This window comes from Fulmarus glacialis, unplaced genomic scaffold (genome assembly GCF_000690835.1).
Source record: "Fulmarus glacialis isolate BGI_N327 unplaced genomic scaffold, ASM69083v1 scaffold4249, whole genome shotgun sequence".
In the NCBI taxonomy this organism is placed as follows: Eukaryota; Metazoa; Chordata; class Aves; order Procellariiformes; family Procellariidae; genus Fulmarus; species Fulmarus glacialis.
This window is the reverse complement of record NW_009235089.1, coordinates 38711-56948: the sequence shown is the minus strand read 5'-3', so window position 1 is coordinate 56948 and position 18238 is coordinate 38711. Positions and strand designations below refer to the sequence as shown.

Below are 18238 nucleotides of genomic sequence, written 5' to 3'. Positions count from 1 at the left end.
AACCTGACCGCAACCCCCATTCCCCGTCCCCCTGTGCCGCTCGGGGGGAGGAGGTAGAGAAATTGGGAGTGAAGTTGAGCCCGGGAAGAAGAGAAGGGTCGGGGGGAAAGTGTTTTTAAGATTTAGTTTTTATTTCTCATTTTCCTACTCTGATTTGATTGGTAATAAATTAAACTAATTTTTTTTCCCAAGTTGAGTCTGTTTTGCCTGTGACAGTAACTGGTGAGTGATCTCTCCCTGTCCTCATCTCGACCCACGAGCCTTTCGTTGTATTTTCTCTGCCCTGTCCAGCTGAGGAGGGGAGTGATAGAGAAGCTTTGGTGGGCACCCGGCATCCAGCCAGGGTCAACCCACCACACTGGATTCAGTAGTTAATAGTTTTATGAAAAACTGCTTGTATTTTGGATTTGAACTGAAAGCAGTTCTTAGTTTTAGGGGGAGTTCTTAAGTTTTTAGTTTTAGTGGCTGATCAACAGCACAAAAAGCAACGAAGACACTAGGATCAGGCTTCAAGCGAATGTACATCACAGTTTCCACAGAAAGTTACTCATATCATCATATTATACAACCAAATTGAGGCTCAGAAAACAAACACAAACGACCCATCAATAAAACCCTGAGAAAATTCATAGAAAACAGCTGTAAAAACAGGAGACCAGACTGCACAGCAGACATCTATATGGGATATTACAAAACAGGACACGAATCTTACAAATACCACCAATGTGAAGTCTAATGCCATGGCCTGTTTGAGCTGGTCCTGCCAGGGCTGCCCCAAGAACCAGAGCTGAAGAGCAGAGTAGCTTAATGTCAGAGAGGAGAGAGAGGCAGGGCTGGAAGCTCTCCAAGATTTGCTCTTTCTGTCAGCTGGGAGGCAGCTGAGAATAAGCCAGAGCACCCTGATGACTGCACTGTCCCACATTAGAGGCGGTGCTGGCACTCGTCCCGTCTCACAACCAGGGAGGCACAATTCTATTTATATAAACACTTGCCTCCATTTGACTCTGTCAACTGCGGCTTATTGAAACAAGAGAACAGAGATCAGTACATAGATAAATTAATAAATTCATCTGAGGTTCTTAAATACTGAAGACATGAGAACCACAAGACATGAGAACTGTAGACCAAAAAGCAAAGCAGTCCATCAGTAGGTTGAGTATTTCCAACTGCAAAATGTTTTGGTTTTACTTGCATGTTTCCTGTGAGTTCCCTATTGCAGAGTTAAGAGCAAAACAAAAAAAACCAGTTGTTAAAGCATCAAGGAAGAAGGGGAAAAAAAGGATGGGAGAAGGTGGTGAAACATTTCCCTGTTGGGAAATGATCTCTACATGGCTTCTTATCTCTTTCATGACGAGTAAATCCATGGTCTAAAGGTTGTTGATGAACCATCTGGAGGGCTCTAGGCAGGGACTGTAGACAGTGCTGGGAGCTAAGGGACCTCTCTGGGGTGTCCCCCAGAAGCTTGAAAGGGAAGGGACAGGAGAGGCACAGAGAGCATGCTAGGCGGGGACAGGCCAGGCCAGTCTCCCTAGCCAGAACTCCAGGAGAGTATCAGTTATGAGGAGTCATAGAATCATAGAATCATTAAGGTTGGAAAAGACCTCTAAGATCATCGAGTCCAACCGTCAACTCAACACCACCATGCCCACTAAACCATGTCCCTAAGCACCTCATCTACACGTCTTTTAAATATTTCCAGGGATGGGGCCCCAACCACTTTCCTGGGCAGCCTGTTCCAAGGCTTGACCACTCTTTCAGTAAAGAAATTTTTCCTAATGTCCAATCTAAACCTCCCTTGGTGCAACTTGAGGCCATTTCCTCTCGTCCTATCGCTTTTTACTTGGGAGAAGAGACCAACCCCCACCTCGCTACAACCTCCTTCCAGGTACTTGTGGAGCATGATAAGGTCTCCCCCGAGCCTCCTCTTCTCCAGACTAAAAACCCAGTTCCCCCAGCCGCTCCTCATAAGACTTGTGTTCTAGACCCTTCACCAGCTTTGTTGCCCTTCTCTGGACATGCTCCAGCACCTCAATGTCCTTCTTGTAGTGAGTGGCCCAAAACTGAACACAGGATTCGAGGTGCGGCCTCACCAGTGCCAAGTACAGGGGCAAATGCCAAAAATGCCAAAAAAAAAGCTGGAGTTATGGATATGGACTCATTGGTCAGGGGTTACTGAAGCCCAAGGGCTTGCAGGTGACAGGCACTCCTGTGCTACCTCGTTTAGGAACTAAAAAACAGAGACATACAAGCCCTCCCAAATTCTCATACCGAGGCCCTAATTATAAAGTGACTGTGCCTCCTGATCAGGCCCACCACCTAACACCTAAAGGTGAAGAAAGCAGACTAAAACCAGACGAGGCAACTTGGACACAGAATTAATGAACAGTTTGTTGCCAACTGTGTGAAAAAACACAACATTTTGAGGAGATAATGTCATAATGGTTGGCAGTAAAACATAGGATTTAGGTAAGAAATCTAATTCAGGTGTCGACTTTAAAACACATTGTTAGAAGATTAGGGCTGTTTATTTAAGTCCTGTAAAATTTATAAAATACCCTTTCCATGTAAATAAGCACACTTGGTTAATGAGCAGGACAAAATTTATAAAGACAATTATTTCAAGAAGATAAGATCTGAGAAGCAGAGCAAGTCAGGAACCCATAGAACAACAGAAACAAAATGGAGCAAAACAATCATTCATTTCCATAACAGAGCGTGAGCAAAAGAAATCATAAACCATCCAAATTAGGTCGCCATCTCATCAATACATCTAATGTACATGGTGTCAAAGAGGAAACAGTTACATGCTAACAAATTTAACACCCAAATTTTTCGTCGTGTCTCTTTCAGATAAAATAATTTGGGTATTCCTTGAGCACACCCCACCAACCATCCTTTTGCCTTGTCCTCACTTGTTTTCGTATATTACTGGCCAAGTATGAGTAATGCCACGAGTGTTCAAAGGCAAATGAATGTGTTTCCTTTCTGCAAAACTTATCCTTCATACAGAACAAGATAAATGTAAGATGAAACTGTACAGATTAATTCCCCAGACATCAGAATAACTGACAAAGCAAACAAGGATTTCTTCATTGGGATAGTACATGAGTAAAATAAGGCAGAAACTGCTTTAAGTAATTGTGGCACCTTGGAGATACCCAAGATATTGCATCTTTGCTAAGACGCAAAGCAGTTTTTTGGCTCAAAAAGTCGTAGCCAGTTGCAGTTAGCCATAAATGAACTGGTCAAGGACAAAAGTAAAGAGAATAATTGACTGTTGATAAAAAGAAAGCTAGAAATAATTAAAAGTTAGCAGAAGAGGTAGACATAATATTAAGTGGTATATACAAGTTAACATTAAAACCATTATCAAATTAGTATCTAGAATGAAATCCAAACAGGTTTTTTTAAAGCTTTTATTGCTAAAAAATAAGAAAATTCAGTAACAGACAGTCAGGATTGGATACAGTTCAAGATCAAGATACTTGATTGTGAGCTCTATAGGCTTTCATCTATTATACGAGCTCTGCTTACTGTAATAGGAGCGACCACACCTATATGGCACTGAAATTCTGCTATCAGTCCCAAATGGCCTCCTTTCTCTTCCATCATTCTCCAAACAAAGACTGAACTAGGTATGTATCCAGCTTTGACCAAACCATCAACTTCAATCACAGTCATATCCACCACCAGTTAATTGGTTGTGAGGACCTTTTCCAAATAAGATTGCCAGGGATATTCAAATGGGGGAAGGAGGAGGAAAAATGAAGTAATTTTAGAGGATTATCGACAGGATTACCTGGATATCTCCATTCTAATAATTTAGGACCACATAAATTGGTAAACTTTTGGGGTCTGTATCAGTCCATCTCTTACAAAGATCGATATTCTGAGGCCTTCAACTATCGGACCTCAACTGATTGTTCTTGTTCTTGGCATTCAGTTTGGGCTTCACTCAGATGATCTGAAGTCTTACAGGGGTTAAGATCACACATCTAATGGACATTTAGAATACAATGTCCATTAGACACAAGTATTACTGTGCTGAACTAGAAAGTATAGAGTACAAAACTGTCAAAAGCAACATTGCTCCATGTTGACATACTCCTTGAAATCAAGGATGACATTCACCCCTATGTTGGGGAACTTCATTTGTGCACTGGAGATTATGTGGCATACAAAAATCTAATGTTGTCTTGCAAATTACAGATAAACTTCACCACAAAAGAAGCATGTTTGTCAGCACAGGAATGCTCCCATCAGCCTGTCACCCATCCTCAGTGGAGGAGCATCCATTCTTGGCAGAGGGTGGGGGGTTTCTGCCGAGTCCCTTTAAGTATTAAAAATGTCTTATTATTTGCATCATATTCCTAGGCAGTTCCAAGAACCATCTTGCCTATCACCCTACCATGTTCTTGGTATTGCCTTAAAAAAAAAAAAAAAGAAAGAAAAAAGAAGCATTTGCAGCACATTACTAAAATGCTCAGACAAGGTGAACCTCATGAACATCCCAATACCGTTTATCACTTTCCACCTCTTCTCAGCTACTTGACACAAAAGAATTTACTGTCTTTGAAGTTCACGGGTGAAGATTTGACCACTAATATAGCTAAGCATGACACTATGGCAGCTTTAAAGAAGATACAAAATGTGTTCACCACACATCACACATTTATGTATATTCGTGCAATTAACAGAAAAAAAATGGGAACACTGAGAATAGGGGAAAGAAAAGGAACGTGGGAGACATTACCTATCAGTGTGTTCATATAGGTGAATATCTATTCATTAATCAGATAGAATGTGACAATGTGACAGAACTCAGAAATTCAGAAGATGAGCCCCAACTGCTTATGCATAATCTCCAAGTACACAACAGTGCAAAAGCAACTTTAAAAGTATCCTTTAATTAAACATTAAAACTTGTATCTGAATGCACTAGGATACTTAAGACAGGCATTTCAAGAGGAGTGATATCTGTTTCAAAGAGTAAAGTCATATAGTTCGAGTGGCAAAATTCCAATGATATTATGATCTGCAAACCTTCCTTATCCACCTTTGCAGAAAAAATAATTTCGAAAAGTGAAAGCATACTGAACAGATTAAAAAACACCTCAACATCCCCAAAACACTATGAACTTTGTAAGGTCTCTAGAATGAAGTAGAGAACACAACTACAGACAGTATAACAAACATAGCCTTCATCACCAGCTCTTTCACCACAACATAACAGAAAAATTGGTCATCAAACTTGGTTTAATGAAAAAAGATGGTTCCCAGGGGAAAAGAAAAAAATATTAACAGGAAAATGAAAACACAGCTGCACTTGAACAATTAAAAAGCCACAAAGGAAAAATCAGCTACAAAAGCATGATAAGTGACTTCGTGGCAGCTTTTGGGGGTGGGGGAAGAAGAAAAAGGTGGAAACAGTTGCAGTCAGGTCAACAAAAGTTCCAAGGTTATTTTTCTTCGGTTTGCACTGGTTGAAATACTACAGAAAGGAGACGAAAGGAGAAACAATGCTTAAATCCATAATCACGCATTGCAAAATTAATGATCAAAGGACAGCATAGAATAAAACGATGTAAAAATTAGTTTAGTTGGACAAAGTAATCACTAAGTCTTCAGAGAGTCTGTTATTTCTCATACTGCTAAAGCAACAGATCAGAATATTTCTAGGACTGAAAAGGTCTCCCTGCTTCAAGTAAAACTCTTTTGATCAGGCAGTTTTTGGTGGGGCAAATTTTAAGGGACTTTTGTTGAGCAGGTTTTCATTGATACACCTCCTTAGGAGTAAGATACAAAAGTCAGTTTAGTTTATGCAAAAGTTGGTTAAACTGGTGATCTATGCTGTGGCTTGGCAAATCTTATCTTTCCAATAATGAAAAGGTTTCTAACAATAGAGTCCTTCCCATTGTACAGTTTTCTCACAAATCTTCCTCATTTTTTAAGAGTTTGGAAAGTCCTTCAAGTCTTGCAGCACTTTTCTGCAATCAGCTAAAGCCAAAATAATTTCCTAAGCGGACCTGAAGTACAGCATTCTCTCTCAGGCCAGAAAAAGGAACCAGGAATAGCTTAATTATTTACTTGCTATATGTATGACTTCCCAGCAGTTAAATCACAAGCTTCAAGGGGCTTATGTTGTATTTTCTTACTTGGGAGGGGGCTTTTTTTTTTTTTTTTTTAAACTTTTTAGGGGGAACATTTAGCTGCAGAAGAAAGCCAGGAGAGGACTTGCAGAGCCCTAGACCCAGAATGGGTTTCCTTATGCCCAGCTCAGGCCTCGCACTGACGTGTCTCCAGCTTCTAGGTCCACTGGGCTCTGCACTCAAACACACTGCAATAGTAAGCACCCACCCGTTCTCAAGCCCCCCAGGACAGCCAGACAGGGAGACTGGTGCTCCCAGGTCTTCCAGGAACACCAGCAACGACCTGAAATGCACACCATCGGCTCCCGCTGCTTGCATCAACATCTGGCCACAAATTCAGCCCTAATCTATCTCAGACAGATGTTATGTCTGGCTATCATGAACAGTTCACAAATATACTCTGGGCAGGACATGAAATTCAGTGGACTGCTTTTTGGACACAACCCAAATTAAAGCCCCACCAAGAAGAATAAGCAGAGGAAAGGAACTTAGAGGCTGTGTGAGACGCTGATTGGTTTCGGCCCCGCTTGAGAGCGCTGAAGCTAGAAGGCGGAGAGGAAAGAATACAGTCACCAAGTCACTAAAAATTTAGAAACTGTGAAAGGAATCAGTCGCTGCGTACCAAAAGCAACAACCCAGCTCCTCAGCTGACTAGCAAATTAGCAGCGAGAGGTGTAAAAGAAGCAGGAAGAGGAAACGAGCAGGAGAGAAGAAAGGCTGGTTAACCACCTTGGCTGGACAGACACGCAGCTGAGATCCGTTTTACTGCTTTAGGGTTGTAAAGTTCCTATACTTCTGCCCCTGACAGTTTGTTTCCTTAACACCACCAGGAGGTGATTTTAGTTCAATTGTATTATTTGATAATCCCAGTCTCTATGGTGGAGGAAACTTGCAACGCACCATTCTTCTTCGGCAACCTCTAGGTTTCAACAGCCACAGAAGATACACAGGCCTTCAGTCATCCGTGTTTGGATGCAAAAGCACTTGAAGATTATTAGATGAAAACCAAAAGGATTAAACACACTCATTAAAACAAACAAAAAAACAAAAAAACACCAGATTTGGATGCAAAAGCACTTGAAGATTATTAGATGAAAACCAAAAGGATTAAACACACTCATTAAAACAAACAAACAAACAAACAAAAAAACACCAGAAAAAAATCTGTGTCTTGGATAGTAGAAAACACCAGCATTCTTCTGTACCTGACCAGGCTACTTTTGTGCTTTCTGGCAAGGGACATCCAAGATGACCTTAGTAATACTCTCCCATCTCATTGTCTATGATCCTACTATTTTCTCTTTAACAGTACGAGTGAAAGGTGCTGTGATGCTGTTCAATAAACCAACACAGTTACTGACTGCAGAATGCATGCTCCTGATGCAAAGGTATGTGAACCAGAAAAGATCCTAAACATTAGACAGCTAAAGAACACTGCACAAGAGCACAGTACCAACAAAAATGACCATAAACACTGCTAACCAACAGGCAAGGTGAAAAAGCAAAGTCAACTGGCCTCTCATCCATTTCTTTTAAGTAGCTCACAAACTATTAAATACATAACCACCTTTAAAAACATACCAGTTTCTTTATTCTGGCACATGGAATTCACATGTTTCTTTATTTTGGCACATGGAAGGAATGAGGTAAGGGTGACTGATGAAGTCTCTCAGCAGCTTCAAATTCTGACCAGTGTTGATAGCACTGCAGACCACGACATCTGCAACATGAGCTATATCACTGTGCATAGAAGCTATTTGATGCAATATATCTCAGTTCTTGCAGAAGGATGACATGCTCGCAACACACATGCAAGGAAAATTATTCTTTTCAAAAATATTTTTGTTCCTTTTAACAAATCCTTGAATGCTATCCTAATAATGTATCTATACATCTTTGTGCAAGATTGTGCAAGATAGTCGCATTAACGGGGAAATATTAAACCCACAAGTTGAACATTTCTTTCCTTACATGTTTTTTAATGAACTGCTGAAAAATTCTCTCCATTATGTGCTTATCTCTAATAGAAATAGAGCAGGAACTCCAAGCATAATCACGCCCCTCCCACTGAAGTAACATGGGAGTCTGTCATTCATTTAATACAGTTTAGAAAAGAAAAGCATCTCTATGTCAAGAGAGATAAATTGTTGTAGTTGCTTTCACAAAGAATATGTTCTTGCCTTTATCTAGAGACTGCAAATAACTATCATGACATTTAAAGGAATGAGAAAATTGTATTACCTTTACTATTAATCCCTTTGAGTCAACCATCCATATCCTTTTGATAGCTGCATCTTTAGATACCCCTTCTTTTTCCATAGCCATAACAATGAGGGTTGCTATCCCCAGTGCAGCCTGAAGGAGAGAGAAGAAAAACAGTACACGAAACTAGAAATTAAAGAAATCCCCTGCTCACCTGTTTCCTCTACCCACTATTTTAGATAAGTTTCTTAATTTTATTTAACAATAAAACTGAATCATTATTTTTTCATAAAGTAAACACTAATGAACTGTTGCTACCATTTTGGTAACTAGAAACCATAATGTAGATAAATAGTATAGATAAATCTTAAATCATATAGATAAATCATAGTATAGAAAAATCTTAACATGGCATTTACAGTGTGGAGAGCACAATAAATGTTTAAACTCTAACGAAAAATGCTAAAACTAACATTTATTTCACATAAACATCTCAGAATACATTAAATATTTTTTCTTCTTTGAAATTTTATTTTGTTCATTAGATTTTTTTTGTAATTTAAACCAAAGGAAACCACACTCTGCATGCCAGAAAGTAAAATGCAGTCCTAAAAAATTTTTTGCTCTTATCTTTTTTTGAAATGTCCATCAAGAAGGTAAGTCTCCTTTTACCTACTATTCTTGTGTTTTGTAATTCTAGACTTGGCTGTGCTCCCAGTGAAAGCAGGGGCGAGAAAAATTCACTTATCAATATTTTGCTGAAACATGTATCATTCTTACTGGATTTTATAATATTTCATCCAACAGATCAAATGTTATACAGGTACAGATTGAAAAACAGGCAACAAAATGAGCCAACAGACGACTCAGTATTTCTGATTACCAACTCATATACATATTTATGGGGTTCATTCTGTTTCTTGTTCTTTATTATTCAGTTTCACTGAGAATCAAGTGAGATCCCCCTTTTTTAGTTAAGAAATAAGTAGTTTTATTAGAATGAGCTCCCGCGGCAGGGATGATATCTACCATTTTCTCTTTGCAGCAATACTAATGAAAAAAAGAAACATTAGACCATGGATTCATCTGTCTGCTGAACATGGAGCAAAACCAGGGGAAGGAACTTCAGAGAGACGGACAGTCTTGATGCACAAAGGCGCTGACATGCCTTTGCAAGTCGTGGATGCTGAAAACTACACACCTGATCTCAGTAGCACCAAATATTGAATCAAATTAAAGATATCTGGACTACACAAAGCTGGATTAGTATATTGCACCTATAGGGGGGTTTGGTGACCATGAATAATATTTTTCAGAGGCCTGCATGGGGTTGTAGACTTCATACAAGAGATGACAGCTAGCCACACTGTAGATAAGTACAACCTTCACTTGTGTGTCAGTGGCTTAGAAATTTATACTGAAAAATTAGTATAAAAAAATAACATGCATAAAGATCTTCAGAAATGTATGATCTCGACATGCAGAATACTGTAAAACTATATTTAATGACAGGAAAAATCAAAGGGGCACTGCTTTTTACTAATAACACTGACTCTGGTAAATACGTTTTATTTCATTTCTCTTTGGTGGCCTAATATATTTCCTCATCTTTCCAGAAAGTTTTGTTTGTTTATATTGAGAGCAGCTCAATAATTTACAGCTGCAGAGCTAAAACCTGCAGTTTTAAAAAGAGAACAGATCTCTGCAAAATGTCTTATGAAAAATACAAGGCTTGACCAGGTGATCAGAGATTTTTCAGTAAGTTTACATTTGAATTAAGAACCAACTTTCAGCAGGTGTTAGTGATCATTCTACCCATTTAATCTTCTTGTTAACTGCATACATGTAACTTGATTAAATATTAAGAAAAATCTTCATAGTACAATTTTTCCTGATGTATAAAAATACATACCTCTCCAGCTCCCTGGAACAACACTGTATGATCCGATAACCTGTTCTTGGTGATACGAAGAGCTGCAAGAAGACCTGCAACAGCCACAGATGCAGTTCCTGAAATAAAAAAAAAAAGAATATATTTGGTTATTCTGGAAATAATTCCACAGCATTACATTTTAAATAATTCCACAGCATCTTTCAGCTAAAAGATATAAGTACTTAGGGTACTAACAAAAAGTTGAGTGGAATTAGAGTTTGCTCTACTTTATTCTTATGGAAGTTAAATGTAAGTGGGAATATCTTCAGAGTAACTTTAAATAAAATATGATTGATTTATTCTACTGGATGGTCATAACGGCTGGGGCATTTGAACTATTACAAAATATTCTGGTTATGACCTTTTTCAGAAGGAAAGGGTGTGAAAGCCCAGACAGAAGTATTTTGAAGGACTCCAGATACTGAAAATTAAGATACTGGTCTCATTCTTCAAATAGATACACTTCAAATACAGTAAAATACAAGACTAAAATAAAACTTTATTTCTCATGGGGAGGTTGTCAGAGTAGAAGAGCAAACTGTGAACATTTACAGAGAAGCTAAGGTAGCTGAAAGAGTAAGGCCAGCTTATTTAAGACACCGACCATCCTACTGCATCTGAAAGCCCTCAGGACTCCAGACCACTATGAAAGGGGTTCCAGCTTACTAGCATCTAAAACATTGGAAGTACCTTTTAAATCTTTAACCTTTGAGTTATGCCACACAGGGAAAAAGGCTAACATTTAGTTTTATGATTTAGCGTGTAGAGGTTTTTCTTCTCCAAATCAGAACCACAAAGAATGAGATACTCGTCTGTCTTTGAATGGAAAGATTTTGGTCCTCACCATGCGAAACACCTATTAATAAAAAGTAGGGCAATAAAGGGATCTCAAGCAGGCATCTAACCCAAACCTGTTCACAATGGCAGGATCAACCATACCTCTGTGATTTCTGACAGATCTTTGTCTAACTTATTCCTAACATCTCCTTTTGAATACTTTTATGATCTTCTCAGCAAGCTATTCCAGTGCTTCAATATACTTTGGGGTTTTTTTTGAAAATTTCAAATCTAAATGTTTTTTCTTCTTCTATTTTGTCCTCTTGTCTTATCTACCCCTGGAAAACCTGTTCTTTCCTCTTTGCAACAAGACATGTATTATATTTGAAGCCTAACAGTGTCCCAACCCGCTTTTCTTACGTGGAACAATCCCAATTCCTCCACTCTTTCAGAAAGTTATATTTTCTAAAACACTTAGCACTCATTTCTCTCCTCTGGACTTTATCCATTTGTTTCTTATCTTTCTTGAATTGCAGCACCCAAATCTATACACAACACTGTAGCTGAATCATTAGAACTGCTGAGTCTAGCTGTCAGCTCTGTCATGCTGAAGAAAATTGTATTTAGTCACCAGGGTCTGATATATCTGGCTCTTCTGATCCAAAGACCAGTTACTCCTTCTCCCCAACGAAGCCTACTGGAGGGGGAAGGCCTTCTTTCATGGATTACTGACTTCAGGTAACAAGCTTGTTATTTTTCACAAATGATCATCGTCACTAAAGCCCAGGCACAAGGTGGACCAAAAAAAGACAGTCAGACTCCTTATTGCTGTCAGGAACTTGGGTCCATTAAATACCAGGAAAAAAACCTGAGAAAGTACATCATTTTTCAACAAGTTCACAGAACCCATAAAGACATCCAGTGGATGGGGATATGGTAGTGAGGCAGATGATGCCAGCAGAAATGTTGTGCTCAATGTGCCTTTTTAGAGGAGATTCCGAAGAACCAATAGCGGACAGCATTGATTTCATCAGGACTGAAAAAGCTGTATCAGCCATCAACTGTATTCAAAGTGGAAAAACAGGTTTCAACCGTCTTTGAAGATTTATGATGCCTATCTGACTCAGAGAGAGCTGAACCACAGGGAGACAAACACGGGCCCTGAGATGTCCCCCTTGTTCAGTTCTGGGAATAAGAACCGAATTCTTCCTTCTCCAGGCAGCGGCTGCCATTGACTGACCCAACGAAACCACAGACAGGGCCATAAATGATTTCGAGAAGCCTGCAAGAACTTGCAAGGAGGAGATCTACTGGCTTCTACAATTCTGTTCCTGATCACCACAGCCCTAACTGCAATTGTCTACAAGCCACCTGAGTGCTTTTGAGAGGAGAATTCACATTGCTACTACCGATTTTTTCCTCCAGAAAAGGTGTGAAATGGGTATGACCAGCCCTCCAAAAGCACTTGGCCCAGAATCTGCACATTGGACATTTGCCCTCAACGTGCAGCTCCCCTGAAGGATGTACTTTTGCTATTCACAAGTCTACTTTCTCATAAGCAAGGCAAAGTTTAAAGCTGAGATAGCAGTAATCTTTACATTGAACTCAAGGAGATGCTCAAAACGGGTATTCATATTGCAGGCACACAGAGCATTAAGTTTCAAATACACGTAGCTAAGGGGCTAAAAGAACAGATGTAGTAAGAAGCCTGGTACTGGGTAAACCTCTCTTTAAAAGACATCATTTGGGTGTTGAAGGCTGGGTTTGAATCTGTGGTTTACAGATAGGACATCTGAGTTTCATGAATGGTTACTTTTTCAAAAATAAAAGGTAACCCTTAGAAAAATTTAAGAACACTTTTTAAAGTTAGAAAGTCCCTTAGAAAGTCACTTTTTGAAGTAAATCCACCTGAACAGCTCAAAAACATGTATCTTTAGAACTAAAATGTTTGTTACGTGCTTTTGATTATGACTTTTCCCTTCAATCATCAGAAATACAGGACACCTTGTTCTCAAGCCCACTTAATGTTTAGACGATACAAATTTGTCATTTTTAGTTATTTAGTCATTTTTATTACTTGTTCTGAGAGCTGAGATCATTTACTCTCTTCTGCATTTCTAAATAAAAAAATCTAAAAAAATGTTTCCTCTGAGGCACAGCTTTGGGAACAACAACCATCAGGCTGAGACACTTCCACCCGACAGTATCCAAGAGCTAGCTTGTTTCTTTCCCAGATGAAATTAAGTCTTTCTCTGGCGAGTGCCAAATTGGCAAAGACCAAAAATGGCAAAAGAGAGAAGTCAGACCGCACTCTCAGTTTCCCTTAGTACTCTACCAAACAACCCTCATAACCGGCAATAAAAAAATACCGTCCTCTCATGGGATGCCAAATTCTTCCTTCTATTTTATATTACACAGCTGTGCTTGCAGGGAAGGAGGAGGAGGAAGCCTACATAACATGGCTTATTCCTAAGACCATCGATCTGGTCTGCTGAAAAAGAAAGATGAGCTGGAGCACTATAAGGTTCTGTTTCCAGCCCTTGAAGTCAGAAGTCGTGGCCACCACAGCACCCTGCCCTCAGCAGAGGACTTCTCAGAGAGCCAGGAAAGCTGCTCTTCAAGCCGCTTTCTGGTGACAGAGACAAAATGAAACACCGTAAATTTATAATGAATGGGAATGCTGGGATCCTGCTTATCTTCATGGCTGATGTACTGTTGCTAAGTTTGTTAGCCAGAAAAATGCACTACGATTAAGTATTACCAGTTGGGATACGTTTACAAACTCTATTACAATACCACCATCTGTTTTAAGGAAAAAGAACAGAGATATGAAACATGAATAAAATACTACATTGAATGTCAATAACATTTTGCATTGATTATTTACACAGGAAGTGAGTTATCATTACTTGTATGTTCATTATGAGGGTGATTCAGAACAGACGTTATAATAGCAATATATAAAGGCTTAAATATTGCATTTCTCACAAATCATGATTTGCACAGAACTGCTCTAAAAATGGTATTTTAAAAGTCCACATCAGTTTTATTTAGCCATTTGATGCTAAAAAGCATAATAACCCAGTTTATTAGATTACTGAACCCATTATCACTGCTGCTGGCAGCGGTTGTCATCACTCCTCATCAGCAGCTTCCCTTATTCCCTCCTATTGAAAGGGGGACACCGTCAGTGTGAATAGCAGATCTGTTTAACCGGAACTGCTCTGACTAACGGCATGACCTTAAATTTCACCCTGAATACTGACTCGAGTTTTTGAAAAGAATCAAAATGCAATTCACATCCATCTCCCAAAGCCTAACCTCTTCTCGCAGACATTACGAAGCAGAAGCAGAATTTCGCTGTTTTTCCGACTGTCATCGCTATAGGAAGGAGAGAAATGGCTTCGCCTCCCTCTCCCACAGAGCACAAGTTAAATCCCTTGTGTGCAGAATAAGATAGACATTGTTCACGGATATGATTTTGAAAACCGATTCCCTTTTCCCCAAATTTCTAGAAGAATAACAACAGCAAGTTTAACAAAGGATATTTTTCTAAAGCAGTGTCAGCTACTGTGACAGCAAACACTTCGTTATAGTTTTCTAGGAAGGTGAGTCATATCTTGCAAAAATATGGTAGATGTGAAATTTCAATTATTCTTTATCAAGTCTTTGTTTTCTGTCCAAGATTCTTTAGCCTTATTTGTTACTGTAAACTGTATGACTGAGCATGAATACGTCAAAGGAAATCCTAGAGACCACGGCCTTTTGGGGCTGACACATTACAAATGCTTTGGAACACAGAGTCTTCTTTCAGCAGATGCAACAATTAAAGAAAAAAGGGGGGAAAAAAGCCCCAAAACATGAGGAACGAGAACTTAATTTTTATTGGATGTAGTTTAATTTAAATTAGCAAGAAATGGCTTATGGCACTGAAGCATTTGTCCATTATTTAGAGTTTCAAAAAATAAAACTTTTAATTAAGTAGTAGTTCCTTTATGTCATTTTCCCTATCTCATCTTAAAAAGCTAGCAAACAAGAAGAGGGGAGGAATTTCTGCAGCACATCCTAAAATCTGAGCTATTCATTCTGGACTAAAAGATTAGGAAGTGGTAAAAGTAAAATTCATATTTCTCAATACACAGCATAATAGAAATCACATGTTAACATGGCCAGTCTTCCAAATAACACTGCACAGAGTGCCAGGGAAAAATAAACCCGTTCACCTCTCCTACACTTACTGGGGAAAAAGGTGAGAGTAAAGATCCCATCTAAAAGGCGTAATCTCAGCTGCTAGTGAGGCAAATGCTATGGCTGGGGGTAGTTCAAAAGGACCCTCTTTTAAGAGATGGGAGCTCCTTCTCCTTGCCTTGAACTGGCTTTTCAAAGCTTTGTATGTGCACTGCCCGGCTCTGCAGCTGCAGCAGGCAGGCAGAGCAAAGAGGGGAAAAGGCTCTAGTGAAGGAGAAATGGAGCCTTTTTAAAAGAGCAACCGTTTGGGATATTTGAAAAGGGATACAGACTCCCAGAAGCACATGGTGGCTGAGGCTGGGAGGTCATCTGGTGCAACCCCCCTGCTCAAGCAGGGCCACCTGGAGCTCCTTGCCTGGGAACATGGTGAGAATGGATTTCTTTTTTTCAGCCATAATGAGCAAAAAATAAAACAGAAGAATACTTGTACATAAACGTACTTGTATATACACATACTTGTATATACACACGGAAAAGTGTACAAAAGCTACAATGGGGGATTTACTTGAAAGCATACTGATTTCAATGCAAATTTACCAGTGAGTAACTGAGAGGTGATATCCTGAACATACTGGAAGAAAAACATACTTCACATAACCCTACAGTATATGTCTTAATAGGATTTTTTGAACTATTTTCTTTTAAAAATCCCAGTGTCTGTTTCACCTGGAAGCAAATGTCACTTCATATTTTGAAAGAGGTTTTCTACAGTTTGCACATAATATCAGAATTTGAGATATATGATAGCAGCATATGAGCTATTACATGTCATTCAACTTTGCATTTTTCAAATTCTTGGTCAGAGAATGAATTGGAAGCCCTATGCCCATCACAACCACAACAACAAACCCCAAACCTTCTTTACAATTTGATTTCAACAACTGGAATTTCCAGGTAATAAATGTATCATTTCTGATGTTAACGTTAAAAAGAATTAAATCTTAAAAAGGAGAATGCTTGTGACAGAAATTCTGATTTCTGAGAACTGCAGTGATTTAACGTTAAATTGGTCATAACATACCTTCCAGGTATAATTTTCCTAATTATTCAAATGTCAGTCTGCTGAACATTTAGCATATATTTTAAATCAAACCACACGTGTAAGATGGAATAATAATCTTAAATTATATGTGCTCTACATTTTTATTTTAGGTCTGCTTCTTTTCATAAAATTTTGATGCTATTAAACAGCACGGCTGTTAAAAACTAGTGACATCTAAGGTCATGATGGATACCAAAGTTAATTCCAATCCAGTGCAATCTCTCCGTGTAAATATTTTTGTTGGCATAAAATACAGGTTCTATGTCCATGATGGGGGAAAGCATTACAACTGTGAGCATGGTGAATTAGAGCTATAACACCAAAATAAAAATTTACAGTATTATACTGCATAGAGAAACACTTATTTTATGTAGATTGGCTTATACTGCAGAAGTTTGTCATTTTCCATTGAGACAGTTTTAAAGTACAGGGGTGGGGAAAAAAACCAAAACAATTTAATTAATTGAAATAGTTGGCCTGCATAGAGGCAGCAAGACTAGAGAAACTTATGCCACTATTTCAAATTTATCCACGTCAGCAATGACTACAACCAGCTACCACAAGATAAGCTTGAGAGACACATGTAAAACAAATGTATGGCTACTAAGACGTGGAAACTTGCCTCAAGCCATTGACTGTGCTCGAGTAGCAAAAACTCTTTCAATAGACACACCAAAACCAAGATGGGTGTGGAAAGGGAGCGCAAAGGCACCCTGCTCTGCCCCAGCTGGGTTTGACGAGGGGCAGGCAGGAATGGCCCAAGCCGATCCCGCCCGTGAGCGGGATTTCAGGCACTGCAATCTTGGCAGGAGTCAGGATCATATATTAGTTTTTTTAGATTTGAGGTTCTTAAAGGTCCTCATCGCATCACTAAGATACATAAGAATCCTTTGTCTGGATATCCTACGGCAGTGAAAAAAGCTTCAAGCCCTTCTATGAAATACATGAAACATTTCTTTTGATCATTAAAGTAGCTTTGGCTTGACAAATATTTGGACTAGAAGAAACTATGTTTAAAATATCACATAAGTGCTATCTTCAGAAGATGATGGCAAATCAGATGCAATGTTGTGTTTGTTTGCTTTTATTGGCCTGATGCTACTTGTCAGCTTTACTGCTCCAGGGGTAGAAAATACAACTTGCATACAGAGAAGGCCACTCTTTCTAGTAGCCTGGAAAAAAATCATGCCATTTAGAAACTGAAAATCTCTAAAAATTGCTAAAGAAGTTAGCACCATCTATCCTCATTAAAGTTGTCAGCTGAAAGATCCTTAGGGTTTATAAAGCTGGAATAGAAAGAGGGAGAAAAGATAGCTGGATCTATATTTGGGATGTTGTTATTCCACTGCCACGTTATAGGGGAAGATGACATCCTACAAAAAAGGATACTGAAGGTATTTATGGGGATATGATGACAAACGACAGAGATCAGAGAAGACTAAATGCATCCGCTTTCACCTCTTGGAAGCTATACAAGCATTAAGGATGGAGATCACCCAAAAGTCCCAGACATCTTTTATGAAAATATCAAAAGACCCACAGACACAAATTAGATTGCAGAAACTGAATAAAATAAAAGACTGCACGTGGCTGCATTTCTAAGGAAGACCAACAGCTGCTATAGCAGCTCAGCCAAAAGCCAAATGGATATCTTCCAACAGTTTTGAACGTGAAGATACCTCCTTCCAAGGTGCATGAGAGAGAACACAGTGGTTTTAAAATGCACGCAGGGACACAGAAGACATTCTCAGCTTAGTTTACCCATATTTGGTACACTTTTGCTGAAAAGCTTCCCTTCCATTTCTTTGAAACTACATTCTAGTTGAGTACTATTCTAGTATTATTCTAGTAAACTACATTCTGATTTGGGGCAAGGACCTTTGTCCT

At 39.0% G+C, this 18238-nt stretch overlaps 1 protein-coding gene across 1 annotated transcript in view; it reads right to left on the bottom strand.

Annotated features, from left to right (window-relative positions):
- LOC104082665 (NADP-dependent malic enzyme) overlaps positions 1-18238 on the bottom strand; it is a 44069-nt gene that overhangs the window by 21887 nt on the left and 3944 nt on the right. Inside the window, exons 5-6 of the mRNA XM_009585874.1 lie at positions 10264-10361; positions 8391-8504 (exon numbers count right to left, since the gene is read on the bottom strand). Of these exons, the coding sequence (XP_009584169.1) occupies positions 8391-8504; positions 10264-10361 (212 nt within the window). The remainder of the gene's footprint in view (positions 1-8390; positions 8505-10263; positions 10362-18238) is intronic.